At 60.0% G+C, this 20,542-nt stretch overlaps 1 protein-coding gene across 1 annotated transcript; it reads left to right on the top strand.

Moving 5' to 3' along the window:
• Positions 1–3,250: 3,250 nt before the first annotated feature.
• On the top strand, positions 3,251–20,487 carry SLC22A11 (solute carrier family 22 member 11). Its single transcript, XM_004485264.3, has 10 exons — positions 3,251–3,749; positions 5,968–6,071; positions 8,612–8,766; positions 8,859–9,027; positions 11,394–11,517; positions 13,662–13,777; positions 16,171–16,385; positions 17,167–17,275; positions 17,479–17,685; positions 18,845–20,487. Exons 1-10 carry the CDS (start codon positions 3,348–3,350, stop codon positions 18,906–18,908), a joined length of 1,665 nt encoding a protein of 554 aa, XP_004485321.2. The 5' UTR covers positions 3,251–3,347; the 3' UTR covers positions 18,909–20,487.
• The last annotated feature ends 55 nt before the right edge of the window (positions 20,488–20,542 follow it).

The raw sequence follows: 20,542 nt of genomic DNA, 5'->3' as shown, positions 1-20,542 counted from the left end.
GTGGTGTGGTGATGAGGATGGTGGTGATAGTGATGGCGATGATGATGATGGTGACGATGAGGATGGTGATAGTGGTGTGGTGATGAGGATGGTGGTGATAGTGATGGTGATGATGGTGATGACGATGGTGATGAGGAGGATGGTGATGGTGCTGATGGTGATGAGGATGGTGATGATAGTGATGGTGATGATGATGGTGATGGTGACGATGAGGATGGTGATAGTGGTGATGGCGATGATGATGGTGATGATAGTGATGGTGGTGACGATGGTGATGATGAGGGTGGTGATAGTGGTGTGGTGATGAGGATGGTGGTGATAGTGATGGTGGTGACGATGGTGACGATGAGGGTGGTGATAGTGGTATGGGGATGAAGATGGTGATGATAGTGATGGTGATGATGATGGTGAAGACAGTGATGATGGTGATGGCTAATATTTATTGACTCTGGCCCATTAATTACCTCATTTATTCTATTTTTTTTAATCACCCCCCCCAAGTTGTCTGCTCTCTGTGTCCCTTTGCTGCGTGTTCTTCTGTGTCTGCTTGTATTCTTGTCAGTGGCACCCAGAATCCATGTCTCTTTTTGTTGTGTCAGCTCCCCGTGTGTGCAGCGCCACTCCTGGGCAGGCTGCACTTTTTTCACACAGGGCACGTCTCCTTGTGGGGTGCACTCCTTGTACATGGGGCTCCCCTATGCGGGGAAAACCCCTGCGTGGCAGGGCACTCCTTGTGTGCATCAGCACTGCGCAAGGGCCAGCTCATCACACGGGTCAGGAGGCCCTGGGTTTGAACCCTGGACCTCCCATGTGGTAGGCGGACGCCCTACCCTTTGGGCCAAGTCCGCTTCCCTCATTTATTCTTACTACCTTAAGTGGAGGGCAGCCATCTTAGAGGTGAGGAAATTGGAGTTCAGAAAAGGGAAGCGAACTGCCTGAGGTCACCTGGCAGATAGTAGGCTGCAGAGTTCATTGAAGGGACTTCTGTGACTAGTAAATTCAACCCCGTGACAACTGCGGTTCTATGAAGAATGGTGCTGCACTTTACTTGGCTTTACATTATTAAGACCTTCCGGCCTTCCTCTCCACTCCCACCTGCCACAGCCCAGGTAATCTTGGGGGATGGGCACTTAGGAGGCCGCAGGGATGGGGGATGCTGGAAACGCTGCTGTCCCAGGTGTGACCACCAGGTGGCGGAGCAGCCGCACCGAGACCTGCCCCCCCCTCGCCCCCCCACAGCCCCAGAAAAACAGAAAATACAAATTAAAAATTCTCTGGCCTGGAAGCGGAAAGTCAGTTGGAGATTCCGGGAGCCTTCTGGTAAATCCGGGAGGTTTGACCTTCTGCTGTAAGCAAAGCGAGGGCCTCCACGACAGGCAAAGGGCAGAGAAGAGAGACTGTTAAAAACCTAGGATAAAGGAGGAGAAAGAGAAGGAATTTCCTCTGGGATTTCAGCCTTGGATGGCAGCAGCAATCACGAGCCAGTGATCCTTACGTCCTTAGGTCCCAGTGCAGAAGGATCACCCTGGAGGCTTATTTTTAAATGCAGTTTCCTGGGCCCAGTTTAGCCCTGTGGCCACGGCCCTGGCAACTGCCTGTTAGCCAGCCAGCACTCCTGCGGATTCCGGTTACGCTAAGGTTTGAAAACGCCAGCATGACACCACTCTCATTTTACAGACCCCAAACCCAGGGTCCAGGGGGGCAAGGTCATTATTCAAGGTCGTGTTCCTTGAGTCGGGTTCCTTGGCTCTCAGTCCAGGTCTGCGCCTGAAAGGATGGCGTTTGCACAGACACAGGATTGTAGTAAAATTCTTTCCATGCGAAGTTTGTCCTTCCGGCCGTTTGGGGCTGGGGCTGGGCCCAATCAGCCTGTGCTGTAACGTGCCGGGTTCCGGTCCCCAGCCCTCTCCAGGTGCTGTTTTAGCATTCGTGATGAGTTCCTGCCCAGAGAGGCAGAGCGAGGACCCAGCCCCGCCTTGGAACCCAGGCCCGGCACCTCGGCTCCCTGGCGTCCTGGCTTCCTGGCTGCGTGCCCTCCGGGAGCCTCATGAAGGTTCAGGGTCCAGACACCCACACCCGGAACCCTTCCAGCACTTGCCAGAACTGCCATCCAGAACGGCTCAGAGGCTTCCCTCCCACACCCTGGGAGGCGATCTCATGCCTCCTCTCCCACCTCCAACTGTGTCCCGAATCCTGAACTCCAGCCTTTTGCTGGGATCTGGTCCAGGAAGTCCTGGCATCTGGGCAGAGCTCAAGCTTTCGTTCCAATCCTGACCCTGCTGTGTGACCTGGGGCACACGGCCTGCCTTCTCTGTGCATCTGTGTCCTTGTCTGGGGGAATTTAGCAGCACCTCTCTTCCAGTCTGCTGGGAAGAGTGAAAGAGGAGACTGGGCAGGGTGGTCAGCACAGAACTGGGCACACAGTGGGCCCTTGGTGCCAGGCGGGGAAGGGGTAGGGGGGCTCTCCCCCATCTGGAACAGATGCTGGGCTGGGGTCCCACGTGGGGTCAGAGCTGTGACTTTACTCACGCCCCCAGCCTGCAAGCCTGTTCAGCCGGGGCCCACCAAGGGCTTCTAAGAAATGCTAGGAAATCATAGGCGTGGTCCCCTCGGTGGAGAAGCTTACAATCTAAAAAGGCAGCAGGGGACTGCCAAGCAGAAGCTTCCAAAGCGGTGCAGCTGCGAGCGGGAGCCCCCAGGCAGTGCGTGGTAGGAGGCGGCGACGAGGCAGGCGGGGAGAGGGCGGACAGCAGGGAGAGCAGTGGACAAGGGTGGTGGGCCAGGACCCTCCTCCGCGGACCCCCTCGGAGGCCCCTCCCAGGCCCCGCTGCGCTGCGGAGAGAGGACCTCGGGACAGGCCACGGTGAGGCTTTGCAAGTGCTGAAGTTCAAGGCTAAGGCGGGGCTCGCTGTCCAGCAGGGGGCTGGGGCAGGAAGCTAACCCGCCTTCGCCAGCCAGCAGCCCACGCAGAGATTAAAGGTTAACAGAGGCGATGGCCCCGTTGGTATTTCTTTCACAACTGTGATTCAAGAGCATCACAACATTGTGCTTTATTAAGACAAGCCCTCCGGGACCCAAGAAAGCCGGGCACCCTGGGGGCCAGGGAGCTCTGCTCTCAGCCCCCGTCCCCAGGGGCCAGGGTGCCACCAGCTGGAAGGAGGCATCTCCCCGGAGGCATCTTGAGCTGTCTTGGGACCAACCCAACCGGTTACTGGTTACTGGACAGCTGAGCTCCCACCCACGGCCTCCCAGCGAGTGGGAGCAAAAGCCTGCGTGGCTCTGGATCCCACACCTGCAGGAGAGTCCCGACAGCGGCCCGGGGCTGCCCTGCTCGCCGGCCTCTGCCCATGGCCTTCTCCGAGCTCTTGGAGCGAGCTGGGGGCGTGGGGCGCTTCCAGGTCCTACAGATGGGCATCATGGCCCTCCTCAGCCTCTTCCTACCCTCCCACATGCTTCTGGAGAACTTCTCGGCCGCCACGCCCGCCCACCGCTGCTGGGTGCCCCTCCTAGACAATGGCTCCACGCAGGCCAGTGTCCCCGGGTCCCCGGGCCCCGAGGCCCTCCTGGCCGTCTCTATCCCACCCGGCCCCGACCGGCAGCCCCACCGGTGTCGCCGCTTCCGCCACCCGCAGTGGCAGCTCCTGAGCCCCAACGCCTCGGCCGCCAACTGGAGCGAGGCGTCCACGGAGCCGTGCGTGGACGGCTGGGTCTACGACCGCAGCACCTTCACCTCCACCGTCGTCACCCAGGTGAGGGCCCCTTCCCCCACCTGCACAGCTCACCTGGCCTGGCCCCCGAAGGACAGTCATGCATCTACAGACGGAGGAGCTGGCGGCCCCGGTCCCTGCTAGCTAATGACACATTATTCTCTCCACGTGTATTTACCATCTTCCCGATTCTGATCTGGGACCGGGGTGGCAGGGTGAGCAGGGGGTTCTAGCAGCTTGCATTCTACCAGCGAATTCAGAGCCAGGCACCCTTTAAACAGCCAACGGGTAATCGGCAGAGCCTTCCGGGGCCCTGGCACTGATCCAGATGCTTTCCCCAGAGTCCCAATCTCACCCCAATCTTATGAGGTGCTTGCTATTCTCATCTCCATTGTACGTATGAAACGAAAGCGCAGAGAGGTGAAGTCACTTGCCCTGGGACACACAGCTGACATGTACTGGAACTGGACTTGACCCAGGCAGACCTGGCAGGTCTGCCACCTGGGCTCTTCGCCACTCTCCCGTCCTGCCTCGATGCTCAGTGGCGTAAAGGAGCATGAAAGGGACAAAGCAGGGTCTTACTCCCTTAGCCGGCATGGCCAGGGAAGGCTGCCCCGCACGGGGGACTTTTACGATGCGGTCTGGATGATGCAAGAAGGAATGGGCTGCGGCGAGAGCAGGAGCGAGGGTCCGGGCCGGGACAGAGGGACCCAGTAGTAGCAGAATGGGGCCAGAGGGGGAGGGGCCACGGCCGAGACAGTTGGGATGGGAGGCGAGGGGAGAGGACCGGATTGCCAGCCAGAGGTAGAGAGCCAGGACTCTCTTTTTTTTGGTGGGGGACGGGGTTGATTTGCATTTTCAAGGATGCACTTTGCTGGTGGAGAATGTCCTATAGGGGCAACAGGGGACCCAGGATGACCCCCGCGAGGCGAGAGAAGGGCTAGCTGGAGGGGGCGACGTGCTGGGAAAGGAGAGACGTGGTGCGGCTGTGGGGCCTCGGTGAAGGACTGCCTAGACAGGGAGTGGGGGGCTGTCTCGGCGCTGGGTCCAGGGCCTGGCCGGAGCCCCTGGAGAAATCCAGCGTGGAAAAGCTGAGCCTTCCCCGTTTGTCCTCAGTCCTGTGAGAGGAGCAGCACTGCCACCCCATCGTCTCCACAGCGGGCAGCCACGCCCCAACTGGCCCAGCTGGTAGTCAGCAGGGTTAGAACTGAAATCTTACGGTTTACCCACTACCAACCTCTGCCCTTCACTGCCCGCCACAGCCAGCGAGTGCCAGCCGCTGCCCTCCGCTGCCAGGCACTGTCCCCATGCCAGCTGCTGCCCTCCACTGCCAGGCACTGTCCCCACTGCCAGCCACTGTCCCCACTGCCAGCCGCTGCCCTCCACTGCCAGCCACTGTCCCCACTGCCAGCCACTGTCCCCACTGCCAACTGCTGCCCTCCACTGCCAGGCACTGTCCCCACTGCCAGGCACTGTCCCCACTGCCAGCTGCTGCCCTCCACTGCCAGGCACTGTCCCCACTGCCAGCCGCTGCCCTCCACTGCCAGCCGCTGCCCTCCACTGCCAGGCACTGTCCCCACTGCCAGCCACTGTCCCCACTGCCAACTGCTGCCCTCCACTGCCAGGCACTGTCCCCACTGCCAGCCACTGTCCCCACTGCCAACTGCTGCCCTCCACTGCCAGCCACTGTCCCCACTGCCAGCCACTGTCCCCACTGCCAACTGCTGCCCTCCACTGCCAGGCACTGTCCCCACTGCCAGCCACTGTCCCCACTGCCAGCTGCTGCCCTCCACTGCCAGGCACTGTCCCACTGCCAGCCGCTGCCCTCCACTGCCAGCCACTGTCCCCACTGCCAGCCACTGTCCCCACTGCCAACTGCTGCCCTCCACTGCCAGGCACTGTCCCCACTGCCAGCCACTGTCCCCACTGCCAACTGCTGCCCTCCACTGCCAGGCACTGTCCTCACTGCCAGGCACTGCCCTTCACTTCCCACCACCGCCTGCCGCTGCATGACAGCATGGCTGCCACACTTTCAGATGCAAAGCCATTCTGTGTCGCTGCAGCCAGAGTTGAGGTCCTCACTGCTCGCAGACCCCTTTCCATGGGTGTGGTCTGGCACTAAGCATCTGGGGACCCCACTGTGGGTGGCAGGACCGCCAGGACCCAGGCTGACCAGGTCCCGACCTGGGCCCCCTCTGCGCTCCCCGCCCCCGGCACTCCAGCGTCCTCAGCCAGCCTGCCGCGCCCTCTTCTCTTCCAGTGGGACCTGGTGTGCGACTCGCAGGCCCTGAAGCCCATGGCCCAGTCCATCTTCCTGGCCGGGGTCCTGGTGGGATCTGCCTTGTGGGGCCTCCTGTCCTCGCGGTGAGTGCCCCCACCCCGCCTCCCGCTGGACGGATCCGAGCGTCGCGGGGACAGAGGCTCAGCGTCAAATCCATGCTCAGCCTGGGAGCCAGAGGGTCCCCTAGGGGAGGTGAGGGCCACCGTCTGGGCTGTGGCCTTCTGCTGTGCCTACGCAGAGACACTGCGGCTGCTGCAGGGCAGGGACCCAACCCGGGGGCTCGGGAGGGCTTCTCGGAGGAAGGGGCATCTAAACAGGGACCGCGGGAATGGCCGAGCTGAGATTTAGCCAGGCATAGGTGGGGTGGGGAGAGCATGTCTGGCAGGGGCCGTCAGGGACAAATGGCATCTCACTTATCACAGGGGCCCAGAGAGGGGGGCAAAGGCCAGACTCCACGGGCGTCCTGGTTTCCTGGGGCTTCCGGAACAGAGCGCTGCGTCTGGGTGACTGACGCCACGGGAATACTGGTCTCCCTGTTCCGGAGGCAGATGGCCGGCCTTGTCCTTCCAGCAGCCCCCGGCCGCGGGCGCGTCTCAGTGCCACGTGGCCCTCGCCCCTTTTAAGGGCGTAGTGGGTCAGGGCCCACCCTACCCCAGTTTGGCCTCACTTTCGATCTCGTCTTCAAAGACCCTATTTCCAAATAAGGTCCCTTTCCCAGGACCAGGGGTGAGGACGTGAACTACTGCCCTCTGGGGGGACACAAGTCAGCCACAGTGGGGGACCTTGGCCCCGCTTAGGAATTCTCCTCTCTCCGTAAGGCCCCCCGCCCCCTGCACGTGCGCTTAGCAGGCGCTCTTGACTCGGGTGCCCCGAGGAATCAGAAGCCACCGAGAGGGGACCCTCGGGACACCCCGCAGCGCCTGAGCCCACCTTCTCCCCCGGCTGGGCCGAGGCAGCGCGCACGTGGCCCGCAGCCCCCCCGCAGTCCCCCGCAGCCTCCTCTCCCTCCGCATCACCAGTTCCTGCCCCGCCCCTGGCCGCGCCCTCCAGCCTACGGGGCGTCCCCTCCCTTGGTCTCTGTCCCTGCTGGACCCCGGCGGGCAGTTCTCCCACCAGGGACAGTTAAACTCGGACCTGCTGAGAAGATGACGTCTCCTCCGCGTGCGCCGCGGCCTGGTTTTCCGTCCACCCCCTGGCGGCCCCCTCAGCCTCCTCCTCCTCTCTGGCCCTCCTGGGGTGCAGGCTCGCCCTGGGGTGCAGGCTCGCTCCTGTGTGAAGCCTCGGCTCCCTAGTGCTGAGGACTCCTAAATTGTGCCCCCACCCAAGCACACACATCCCGCTGCCCTCTCAAGGTCTCCCTGTGGGTGTCAAGGAGGCACCCAGGCCAGACCGATGACCCCGGCAACCCCGGCAGCCTCCCCAGCCCAGAGCAGCTCCCCGCGCCCCACAGCGCAGGCCTCCACCCCATCCTTACGGTCTCCTTTCCTCCCCCCACCCTGTTCACCCCAGCCCGGCCCCCAACCTCCTGCAGCCACCCCATCCAGGTGCCAGCAGCCCTCGCGGGGACCATGGCCCTGGCCCCTGGGTCCCCAGCACCCCCACCCATCTGTTTGGTCCACGCCCACCCCCACCCATGCTTGGCTGCTGCGCCCCAGCTCCAGCGGCCTCCTCCTCGGAGCGCCCCAGACCCCCAGAGCCCACCGGAAGATGGAGGCCAGGAGGCCTTCCGGGACCGCCAAGCTAGCCCTGCCGCGGCCTCGGCCCCCACGACCCGCAGGCCTGCCTCACCTTCCTCCCCCCTGCCTTGCTCCGACAGTCTGGGTCCCCACAAGGCTACACTCCCCGAGGGCAGGGACCTTGGCCCAAGCCCGGCTCCTGGCAGGGTGCCTGGAAGGAGCAGGCCCCCCAAAAATATTTACTGAATGGATGCACGGATAGCTTCCAGACTCTCCCGGCAGCCTGTACAGCGGCCCTGACCCTGGCCCCAGGGGACCCCAGCCCCCCCGCGCCCTCCCTTCCCGAAAGCAGGCTTCTTCACTTCTCTGTGCCTCAGTTTCCCCATGTAATTGGGGACTCAGTTTCTGCTCCTGGGGGCGTTGTGAGGATGACACGAGTTAGCCCGCCGACGCAGCCTTGGCCACCCTTCGTGCGTGTTACGGCTGCCAGCAACAGGGGAGGGTGCAGCCCGCCTGCACTGGCAGAGGAGCTGCCTGGCTGCGGGGTGACGGCTCAGTCCCCAGGCCCAGCCCCCCGGGAGGCCACGTCATAGCAGGTCCATAAACCGCAGCGCCGGACTGCCGCCTCACCCCCGGGGTCCGGACGGTGCCCCTGCACAGCTCCTGTCCCACCCTCCCATGCCCTTCTGCGCTGGATGCCCTCAGGGGTTCCAGCAGGGTTGGTCTGGAGGCGGCAGCAGCCACAGCAAGAGGCTGCGTCACGCCTCAAGATCACCCAGGTAGCTGTGCGGCCTCCCGCAGAGCCAGGCACCTGCCTCTTTTATAAGAGAAGTGCTCCAAACCCACCCCTAGACACCCCAGGAGGTGCTGGGTGCTGGGAGGCTCCTTCCCGGGCACCCCAGCCAGCGGTGCCTCAGGCCTCACCCGGCTCCTGTCTCTGCCCCCAGGCTTGGGCGGAAGCGCATACTCAGCTGGAGCTGCCTGCAGATGGCCGTGTGCAGCACCAGCGTGACGTTTGCCCCGAATTTCCTCCTCTACTGTGGTCTCCGGTTCCTGGCGGCTTTGGGGGTTTCAGGCATCATCCTGACCACGTCAGCCCTCAGTGAGTCTCCCCGGGCCACCCCCGCCGTGGGGCAGGGGGCGGGGGCCTGGGCCCCCGTATGACCCTCACCCGCGTGCCTCGTCCCCTTGCAGTGGTAGAGTGGACCACCACCGGCAGGAGGGCCAGCACCATGACGGTGCAGGGGTGCGCCTTCAGCGTGGGCTCCCTGGCCCTGGCCGGCCTGTCCTTCGCCCTGCGGGACTGGCACGCCCTCCAGCTGGCCGTGTCGGCGCCCTACTATGCCCTCTTCCTGGCGTGCTGGTCAGTACAGCATGGGGTCTCTCGCTTGGGGTGGGGGGGCATTCCACTCAGGAGGGGGTCCTGGAATGGGCAGGCGATCCCTCACTCACCCCCTGGACCGCCACAGGTCTCGGGACATTGGGAGCCTCGGAAGAGAGAGGGCGACGGCTGGGGCCCCGCGGGGAAGAGGTGTTCTTTGGGATCCCGCGGTCTCGGGTGGGCATTTCGGCCCAGGGCTCTGCGGCGCCCATCCAGCCTGGACGGGCACTAATTGGCCAGCACAGCAGGGCTCAAATGGTGATTTTTTAAAAAGTTTTTTTAAAAAGTCTTATTTTGAAATTATTTCAAACTTGCAGGAAAGTTACAAAAATAACACAGAAGCAATGCATAAAACTCCAATATCCACCCCCCCCAATTTACCAACTATTAGCATTTTGCCACATTTGTTGTATCGTTCTATCTATCCACTGTCTAAACATTTGAGAGTAGGTTGTACACATCGTGCACCTCTAAAATCACATTTCCATGTTCAGTTTCCAACAATAAGGGCACTCACTATGTCAGCACCGTAAGAACAGCTTTCAAATTCAAGGCGCTTAATGTTGCTCTAAAGCACCAGTCCATATGCCAATCTTTTCAGCTGCCCCAGTAATGTCTGTTGGGGCATTTTCTCTTCCATTATGGGATCTAGTCCAGGATGACATATTGCATTTATTTGTCATTGACTCTTTAGCCTCTCTCTCTTTTTCAGATTGTAGTAACATATACACAACATAAAACTTCCCTTCTCAGCCCCTCCCAAGCACACAACCAGTGGCATTGATCACACTCAGTGTTGTGCTACCATCACCACAGTCCATTGCCAAAACTTTTCCATCACCCCAGAGACCCTGCGCCCTAAATTTATGCCTTAACTCCCCGTTCTGCCTCCTCCTGGTAACCTGGACTCCACTTTCTATCTCTGTGAATCAAATGGTGATTTTTTAAAAAATACTTAAATATTTGCAACTAATCGCTAACATTTAAAAATCAGCAGTTTTTTGTTTTTAAGTTTTTCTATCTTCTCTTGAAAAACTGAAAGACCCAGTGGCAGAGTTGGGCTGGGTCCCAAACCCCCCCACCCTGCTGTCCCCTGGGCCTGCACCCAGGCCTGGCTCTCCACTGACATCGCCCCGCCCCTCCCTCCCTCCTTCACCTCCCCTGCCTGGCCCGCAGGCCTCCGAGTCAATGTCGGCCGGGGTTGGCGATGAAAACAGAGAATTCTCACTATTACTTTTGGTGCCGCAAAAATCCCTGAGGTCTGGAAATGCCTGTTTGAGTAGGGACTGGAGGAAGAGACGCAGGGAAACAAACAAAAATCAGCATCCCCATCAGTTTTCTCGTGTCCAGGAGCCAGGGCCAAGCAGACCTGAGCCCAGAGAAGTCCCCTGTGGGGGCTTATAGAATCACACAGGCTCATTCATCCATCCCAAAATATTTACTGAGTACCTGCTCCGTGCCAGATGTGGTTTTTGGCTTTGGGAATTCATTGATGAATGAAACAAAGAGCACCACCTGCAAGGAGTTTAAATTGCATGAATAGAATCAGTAGCTCAGGAGGGAGACCATCCCATTATCACACTCACCAGGCCATGTAGTCATGCTTCCTGGGTGCTGATCATTGCACCAGGTGTGTAGGAAGATGTTTTCTAATGAAGAAGTTATTATTACAGCCACTATTTTCAGATGAAGCATCAAAGCACAGGGAGGATAAGTGACTTGCCCCAGCACACACAGCATGTGAGTACCAGAGGCAAGCTTTGAACCCAGGTAAACTGGCCCTTCAAACCACCATGTCGGCCTGCCTCTGAAAGTTCTACCTGCAAAGGCCACTGAGCCCCTGTGGGCTGGGCAACCACTGCCCCCTTCACCCTGTCCATCTGCCCCTGAGGCTGGGAAGGAGCAGGCTGGTTTTCTAAAATCTCTCAGCTCTAGTTGGTGGTTTAAAAAAAAATCCAGGGCCATGTGACCCTTCTGTCTCAGAAATGGTCCCAGAATCACAGAGAAGTGGTGGCTCTCTGGATGCCCTGTGCCCAGGTGGCCTGCATGCTGGCTGGATGAGGCTTGGAGGGACGGGCCCCTAGCAGCCAAGGAAGTCAGATGGGGTGGCATGGGGAAGGAGAGGTGGCCCAGTGCTGAGATCATCTTGATTCCAAAGCCTCCAGGGGCTGCATTCTCCCCACCCGGCACCAGCAGCAAAGCGGGAGGAGCACATGCCTCCTCTGCACTCCCACTGCAGCTGGAGGCTCCTCTGCCCACCACCACCTCCCCACCTCCCCGACTTGGGGGCAGCTCACAGGGGGCCCGAAGAAAGCAAAGACCCAGTCGGCCTCCTGCTTCTTTAACAGGTGGCTGCCGGAATCTGCCCGATGGCTGATTATCATGGGCAAACCAGACCAAGGGCTTCGGGAACTCAAAAGGGTGGCCAGGATCAATGGCCACAAGGAAGCCCAAAAGACACTGACCATAGAGGTGAGATGCTGTTGCGGGGGACCCAGAGTGTGGGACCTGGACCAGGCAAGGGTATCCACCGATGTACTTTCTCTATTCTCACCACCACCACCACCACCACCCACTCCACCATTGCCTCCATCAGCACAGCCAATGCCATCACCAGCATACCAGCAGCACCTTTCCAAACATCAAACCACCGCCATCACCTCCACCACCACCATCTCTACACAAACACCTTCACCATCACCAGTAACAACAGCATTATCAGTGCCATCATCCCCAACATGACACCACCACTAACACCACAATCACCTTCTTCATCAACACCAGCAACACTGTTCTCCTCAACACCACTAACACCCCCAAACCATCCCCTCATCCTCAAAGTCACCATCACCACCGCCATCACTAATAACAGGAATACCACCATGTCAGCACTGTCACCACCAGCATCAGAACCAGCATCTCCACCATCAGAATCACCATCAGAAGCACCGTCGAAATCACCATCACCACCACCATCTCCACCATCAGCATCACCGTCAGAATCACCAGCAGAATCACCATCACCACCACCATATTCAGAATCACCATCCGAATCAGCATCACTACCACCATCTCCACCCTCAGGATCACCATCGGAATCACTATCACCACCAGCATCTCCACCTTCAGAATCACCGTCAGAATCACCATCACCACCACCATCTCCACCATCAGCATCACCATCTGAATCACCATCAGAATCACCATCACCACCAGGATCTTCATTATCAGAATTATCATCACCAGCAGCATCTTCACCATCAGAATCACCATCACCACCCTCAGAATCACCCTCAGAATCACCATCACCACCACCATCTCCACCATCAGAATCACCACCAGAATCAGCATCATCACCAGCATTTCCACCCTCAGAATCACCATCGGAATCACCATCTCCACCAGCATCTTCACCATCAGAATCACCATCACCACCAGCATCTCCACCATCAGCATCATCATCAGAATCACCAGCAGAATCACCATCACCACCACCATCTCCACCCTCAGAATTACCATCCGAATCAGCATCACTACCACCATCTCCACCATCAGCATCACCATCGGAATCACTATCACCACCAGCATCTCCACCATCAGAATCACCATCAGAATCACCATCACCACCAGGATCTCCATTATCACAATCACCATCACCACCAGCATCTTCACCATCAGAATCAGCATCACCACCACCATCTCCACCCTCAGAATCACCATCAGAATCAGCATTACCACCATCTCCATCAGAATCACCATCAGAACCAGCATCACCACCAGCATCTCCATCAGAATCACCATCACCACCAGCATCTCCACCATCAGCATCACCATCCGAACCAGCATCACCACCAGCATCACCACCAGCATCTCCATCAGAATCACCATCACCACCAGCATCTCCACCCTCAGAATCTCCATCAGCATCAGCATCACCACCACCATCTCTACAAAAGCCCATCGCCTTCGTTGCCACCGCTACCCTGCTCACCACCACTCCCACCATCACCACCATTAGCATCTCCACACTGGTCACAACAATCTCTCCTTACCTACACCAACACTGACACATCACTGCCTCTCCTACCCCCCACCTCCACCCATACATGTTGCACACTCACCTCCAGGGGCTTCCTAGCACATCTGGGGAAGCAGGGTTATCTGACGGCATTTATTTCCAGGAAGCAGGCTGGAGATTGTGGTGGCAGAGCTCAGAGGCCCAGAGCTCCTTGGGGGTGGGAAGATCAGAGAAGGCTTCCAGGAGGAGGTGAGCTAGAGGTGGTCAGGATGGAGCTGAGTCCAGTGCAGGCAGGGTCCAGAGGCAGGGGGCGGTGATCCAGTGAGGACTGGAGGGGGGACTGCCCGGGAAATTCAGGCACAGCGAGGAGCCAGACTGGGCAATGGGGAGAGGTGTGGGGCGTGGTGTGGCGCCTGCCAAGGGGCATCAGCCCTGCGGCCTGCTATACGGAGAGCCAGAGCTGGGACACAGCACGTCCCCTGTGGCTCTGCACCCACCCCCACCTCTAAGCTGCAGTCCCCAGAGGCCCGGGCTGCTCGGCCACTCTGCCCCCCTGGCCACCATCGTCCCCCATTCACTGAACCCATTCTCCCCGGAGGTGCTGACCGCCAGCATGGAGGACGAACTGGCTGCCGCGAAGAACCGCCCGTCGCAGCTGGCCCTGCTGCGCGTGCCCGTGCTCCGCAGGAGAACGTGTGTTCTGATGTTTTCGGGGTAAGCCAGCTTGACTCGGCCCCTCCTAGAGAGAGGATTGGGTTCCGGGGTGGGGAGGAGGCCGCGTCCCAGGAAAAGCAGCCTCTGCTGGGCTCCTGAGCCGGGGGGCATGTTTTGGCTGGGTCAGGAAGGACCCTCAGGGGATCCTGGCAGGCAGGAGAGAGGGGTCTGTGCAGATGGCATCAGGGGTCCAGCTTTGCAGGAAGCCAGGGGGATAGGTAGGGACGGGATGGTGACCCGGGAAGGGCCCCAGGGTCAGGCTGACGCCCCGGGCAGAGTCACGAGGGTCCAAGGGCGCCCACCGTGGTTGGAGCATCTTGGACCCGCGCTGGGTATCCCCTCGCTCCTTCCCGCCACCCCAGGGTCCCTGCTTTGCAGATGGGGACACTGGGGCCCAGAGAGGTAAGTAACTCTGCGAGATGAGAGGGCAGCATTAGGACTGGGGCACCCAGCCAGGGTCTGCGCACCCAGCCAGGGGCGGAGCCTCCGCTGTGTATTCCACAGACTCCACGCCACCCCTGGTCCCTGCCTCTGCAACAAGGGCGCCCCTTAAAATAAATCCCATTAAAGTTACATCCAAAACAGCATATTCAAAAGCGAGGACCAGGTTTGATTGGGACTTAATCTTGAAGTGAAAATAAAAGATTAGACAAATGCTTATTTTATGTTACATTTAACCACACAGGGGTTACGATAGCAAATATTTGCAATACCTTAGAACAAAGAATGAGTCAAGTGCTTTTTTTTCTTTTCTTCCTTTTTTTTTTTTTCCTGATAAATTTGAAGAATTCTCAGGTGCCGCAAACGTTCAGGGCCATTTTTTCAAAAACCGGCTCCCTGGGGCCCAGCTCTCCATCCTTTGTTATTCAAATCACAGGCTTCTCCGCTGCTAACCCAGTGGGGTTCTTTTTTTTTTTTTTAAGGTTTTTTTTTTAAGGATTTATTTTTTTAATTTTTATTTAATTCCCCCCGCCCCCAGTTGTCTGTTCTCTGTGTCTGTTTGCTGCGTCTTGTTTCTTTGTCCGCTTCTGTTGTCGTCAGCAGCACAGGAAGTGTGTGCGGCGCCATTCCTGGGCAGGCTGCACTTTCTTTCGCGCTGGGCGGCTCTCCTTATGGGTGCACTCCTTGCGCGTGGGGCTCCCCTATGTGGGGGACACCCCTGCGTGGGGGCACTCCTTGCGCGCATCAGCACTGCGCATGGACCAGTCCACACGGGTCAAGGGGGCCCGGGGTTTGAACCGCAGACATCCCATGTGGTGGACGGATGCCCTAACCACTGGGCCAAGTCCGTTTCCTGGTCGGGTTCTTTTTTCCCCTGTTAATTCAGTTGTTCCCGGCCTGACTCTCCAGATTCCGGTTTGTCAGCCAAGCGGGGCTCCCACGACACTAACGCAGCCTTCCTGCAACACGGTCCCTGTGCAAGAATTGCCATTTTCCGGCAACGGCTTGGCCCTGTGTGGCGGGAGGCAATCCTGGGTCAGCCATCTGCCTGCGGGGAGGGGCCGGGCGGGGCTGGGCTAAGCTGGATGCCCATCGGAGGGGGACGGACTTTTTAAGTGGACAAGCAGAGTTTCCTAGGACAGCTGCTTGTGGATCCACATTCAGCCTCCAAACTGCAGAAATTCAGATGCTGTGTGTCCAGCTACTCGGGAGGGTGGCAGGTGGGTCCCCCACAAAGCAAGTGTAGGGGGGCGGGACGGTTCTTGGGCTCAACTCTGGGGGGAGGGAGGGGAAGGCACAGGATGGTGGGGGAGAGGTCGGGCCACCACTCGGTCACAGCGAGGTCTCATGCGATCCCTCAGGAGCCCTGGAGCTGGGCAGCCCCTTCAATCCTGGAATGGCCCCCTGGGAAAGCCTAGGCCCCCCCACAGCTGCGGTGCAGCCATCCCAGGGGCCCGAGGAGCAAGGATTCTTGTCCTGAAGGGGCCTCTGGGCAGCAGCCACGGACCCCCGGCCTCTTCCTATCCCCCCCGCCCCAGAAGGTGAAAGCATGGGCTCCCAGAGCGGGTCAGACGCCTGCCCAGGCTCACAGAGGCTCTAGCAGGGCCTGGTTCCCGGCGGTGACCGGGCACAGCGGGGGCCCAAGCCAGACCGAGGGCCCACTTGGGTGGCCCCCCAGAGGGCGGCCAAGGTGCTGGGCCACAGAGTTGCATGTCCCAGTGGGTCGGTGGCCAGAGAGCCCTGTGGCAACGCCCCAGCCACGTAGCCCCACCTGCTGCCCCCCACCCCGAGCAAAACCTGGGGTGACCCGACCTCGGGGAGACACGCCTGTGTCCTGCCGGCTTCTTGGGCACTGGCTGTGACGAGCTCAGAGGGGGCAGCCCCTGGGGCGGGGGCCCCCGGACTGCGCCAGCCCCTGCGGGCAGGGTCCCACTTCCTGGCTTTGTCCTCAGCTTCTCCCTGCTGATCTCCTATTACGGGCTGGTGCTGGACCTGCAGAGCCTGGGCAGCAACGTCTACCTGCTTCAGGTCCTCTTCGGGGCCGTGGACCTCCTGGGCCGGTACTGCACCCCCTTCCTGCTCAGGTGCTTCGGCCGCCGCAGCCTCAGCACCAGCTCCCAGTTCCTGAGTGGCCTCTCCATTCTGGGCAACACTCTGGTACCACAAGGTGAGCGAGGGCGGCGTGGGGGGCGGGCTTCCCTGCCCCCCTCCACTGTCTCCAGAGCCCCAGCCCTCCTGGTGAGGAAATGGAGGTCCAGAGAGGGGACCCAGGGTGCCCAAACCAGCGCAGAGGGAAGGGAGCTGGGCTTGCACCTGCCCTGAAAGCCAGAGGCTGGGAGGGCCGGAAAGGCACCGCGGGGCGGGGGGTAGATTTTCTTCTCTCTTGGGCAAGAGGCATTCGTGTGCAGACAGCTGGGCCTCTCTGTTTGCTTTCCAAATGAGGCTGGGTGGCACTGGAAAGCTTCAGAGAGGGACACTGCAAGGCGGGCGTGCCCCGGGAGGTCAAACGCTGAGAACATTTTTCCAAGACCATCATTCCCAAGGGCACCGCACTTGACAGTTTATAAGGCCCTTCAGAACAGTGAGTGGGCAGGGGAGCCGAGCCCCCAGGCCCGTGGTGGAGAGTGACCTGGACCTCAGTTCTCTAGCCAGGCCTCCGTCCGTCCACCCACTGGGCCTCTATGAAAGCCGGGATCCCCCCAGGCAGGCAGAGGGAGTAGCAAGGCTTCTAGAACCTTCCCCCCCTCCCCCCCCCATGGGGGCCTGGAGTGCTGCTCTCAGCTGCCCTGGCCCACACCTGGCCCCACGTGGCCTGGGCTCCACCCCTGTGCCCACCTACCATGATAATGAGGCCTCCACCGCCCCCCTGCCTGGGCAGACCTGGGTGCTGAGCCCCTGGGCAGCCAGGCCTCCCAGCTGGACCACCCCCACCCTTTCCCTCCGCCCAGACCTGCAGGCGCTGCGCGTGGCGTTCGCCGTGCTGGGAAAGGGGTGTTTTGCGGTCACCTTAATGACCATGGCCATCTACAATATGGAACTCTTTCCCACTTCCGTGAGGTAGGCCGGGGCTGCAAGGGCGGGGTGAGAAAGGGACCCCTGGGGGGAGGGCGGATAGGGGCTGGGCCCCCCGCCTCACACCGCAGAGCGAGAGGAGACCCGCCGCCGGGCAGCGCGGACGCCGGCCAGTGCTCCCCCGCAGGCACGGCTCCTCCCGGGGAGAGCGGACGTGGCGCGAGCCCCAGCCTCCCCTCTGCCCGCAGGCTGATGGCAAGCGGCGTGCTGCAGTCGACAGCCCGGCTGGGGGCCATGCTGGGCCCCCTGCTCAGGATGGCCAGGCAGGACCTGCCCCTGCTGCCGCCCCTCGTCTACAGCCTCATGCCCGTGGCGAACAGCCTCGTCCTCCGGCTGCTGCTTACCGAGACCCAGGGACTCCCCCTCCCTGACACTATCCAGGACCTGGAGAGCCAGTGAGTGACCCACGCCCACCCCAGGGCAGGGGCGGGCTTCCCACTGACCTGGGATAGGGGCTGCAAATGTGGTGGGGGCACCCCCAGCCCTGGCACAGGACGACATCCTGGGCTTGTCATCCCAGCCGTAGTAGCTGCTGAAGTGTGGGTGTCGCGGTCTTCCAGGCACCGTGCCCAGGACAGTAGCAGAGAGGGCGCCTGGGCTGGTGTTTCCGATATCATTTCATCTTTACAGTAACACTCTTGAAAGGCACTACTGTTCTCCCCACTTACTGGTAGAAAACCTGAGGCTCAGAGAGGAGAACTGACTTCTTCAAGGTAGAGAGTGATCACACCTTAGGCAGGAAAATGCGATGGGTCCTGCAGCCAGATTGCCTGAGACTAAATTCCCTGACTCCTCGGGCAGGTTACTGAACCTTTTTTGCCAAAACTGACTCAAGAAGAAACAGACAGCCTCAGGCGTCCTGGTTAAACCTTCCCACGAAGAATTCCAGACCCAGACAGATTAGCAGGCGAGTCCTCTCCAACCTGCAAGCAACAGATGGTTCGACCTTCACTTAGATTCTTTGGGAGAACAGAAATGAAAGAACACTCGCCAGCTTCATTCTCAGAAGCCAGAATAACTTCTCTGTGCTTCAGCTTCCTCGTTTGTAAAACGGGTGTGAACAACCATCACCAAAAAGCAGCCTCGCTCCCAGAGCTGTTTCCAGGTTTAAGGGAATTATCACATTAAGCCTCCCAAGTGTGGCTATTTCCTTGGTGACTGTTTTCCCATCTGCCCCAAATCGAGCAGAAAGGAAAGGCTTAAGAGAAAAAGTTACAGCTGGTGCTTCGTGAACTCAGATGGCTTTAATGTATTATCTTATTTAGCCATGCAAGGGGGCTGTTATTATCCAGTTTCACTATCAAGGAAGTTGGGAAGCAGAGAAGAGAAGTAATCTGCCTGAGAAGTGGGGAAGCTGAGATTTCATGTATTCTTTGACCCCATTAATATTTATTGCTCACCTACTGTCCGCCAGGCCCTGCTCTAGGTCCTGGGGATACAGTGGTGAATAAAGCTCTAATTCCACAGTGCTTACCTTCCCAGACGACTTGAGCCTGTGTTGGCTTTCCCATGCCCCACGTCACACATCACTGCTTTCTCTTTTGATTCTTCTAGGAGATCAGGACCAGCCCAGGGCCACCGGGGAGAGGTGGCCATTACAGAAAGCACCTGGCTCTAGGAACGCTGCCGGCCGGGCCCCCTCCGGCCAAAGGCCCCTCACAGGCGTGGCGCAGCTGAGTGGGCAGCAGGGCCCTCGGCAGCGGCTGAAGTCTGCTCCTGCCACCCACTCCTGGTCTCGCCACCCAGGGGACACTGCCCACCCGAGGGTTTTCCCTGCCAGGCCTCCGCCTTCGCGCCTTCCCTCGGCCACCGGCCACCTCGTGTCACAGAACCTGGCTCTGGGGGTCTCTCACCTCTGAGCGTCCAAAGTGGCTGGCAGGACAGACGGGACCCCGAGCCCCTCCTGCCATTCACGAAAGTCCTGTAAAATGGGAATGACCGGCTGCTACCTCCCGGGCAGGGTGAGGATCCACTGAGCCCAGCACAGGCCAGAGGGGGACACACGGAATGTGCCAAGCTGCCGGGGGCAGGGGTCCAGCTCGTGTCCTGTCCAAGGCGCCCAGCCGCCAAGGCGGGCAGGGCCACCGACGCTAAGCGGGGCTGCGTCCACTCCAGGGAGGGCCAGCCTCGTGTCGTTTGTCAATCTCGAGGGGCACCTTTTCCTAATTCATACAAAGACCCTCTCCGGGGTCAACTGCCCGGGCTGTTAAAACACCGGGACCTTCCAGGCAGCCCACCTGCTCGTGGGGTGAGGAAGCCAACGCCCGAAGGGGTGGCGTGCCGTGCTCCAAGGCCCACAGCGAAGCCGGGCCCTGAGCCCACTCGAGCTCCTTCCAGCACCCCGACCCTCATCTCAACCCGCCCGGGCCCTCGGTCCCTGCAGCCTCATCAGCCCTTCGCAGAGCCACCCAACCGTCCTCCTTCCCTCAGCTCCCTGCCAGCCACCCCTTTGGACCACTGCCTTGCCCCCGCGGATGGCTCGGGACCCCCGGCCCGGCATCCCGATTCCCCTGCGCCCTGCCGCCGCACGCCCCATCGGCGGTGTCTCCTCACAGCTCCCGAATCATCGGCTTCTCCGTCGCTGCGGCCGCCACCCCAGCCCAGCCACCGTCACAGCTGGCCCCCGACCGGTCTCCGACAGCCACTCTCCTCCACACGGCAGCTGCGATGCTTGTTTAGAAACTCAGTTCAAATCAAATCCCCTGTCTACGTCAAACCCTCTGATGGCTCATGATGCGGGTCACACTCCTTCCCCAGCCTGACCTCCCACCCCGCCCTGCCCCTCACTCTCCAGCCCCCTGACTTCCGGGCAGCTCTCCCACTGCGCAGGGCTCCTTCCTGCCTCAGGGCCTTGGCACGTGCTGGTCCTCCCGTGGCCCGCTGCTCCTTCTCAGCCCTGGTTAGCGGGGCCTCATCCTTCGGGTCTCCATCAAGCATCCCCTCCATCAGCCTTCCCGACCACTGCTCAACGTCAGTCTCCTCTGAAAAACACGTTTCTACAGGTCTGCGCTGCCCCTTCAGGGTACTCACGTCGACTTGTAATTATTCACTCCTCTGTGCGCACTGGCTGCATTTATTTCTGTCTTCTGGGCCGACAAGGAAGAGAGAGTTGTCTTCCGTTGCACTCCTTCTGTACCCCAGTGCCTGGCACAGGGCCCAGCATGTGATGGGCATTCAATAAATCCGTGTGGCAGGAATGAATGGCAGTCACTATCCCTTGTCCCCCTGCCCACACTCTGGCCTCCCACAGGC

The sequence above is a fragment of the Dasypus novemcinctus genome, chromosome 10 (genome assembly GCF_030445035.2).
Source record: "Dasypus novemcinctus isolate mDasNov1 chromosome 10, mDasNov1.1.hap2, whole genome shotgun sequence".
Lineage (NCBI taxonomy): Eukaryota > Metazoa > Chordata > Mammalia > Cingulata > Dasypodidae > Dasypus > Dasypus novemcinctus.
This window is presented reverse-complemented; position numbering and strand designations above follow the sequence as displayed.

Coding starts and splice junctions, on each gene's coding strand:
- SLC22A11 (XM_004485264.3), top strand. CDS start 3,348: ATGGCCTTCTCCGAGCTCTTGGAGCGAGCTGGGGGCGTGGGGCGCTTC. Junction 6,072..8,611: donor TGGGGCCTCCTGTCCTCGCG/GTGAGTGCCCCC, acceptor CTCTGCCCCCAG/GCTTGGGCGGAAGCGCATAC. Junction 13,778..16,170: donor TGTGTTCTGATGTTTTCGGG/GTAAGCCAGCTT, acceptor CTTTGTCCTCAG/CTTCTCCCTGCTGATCTCCT.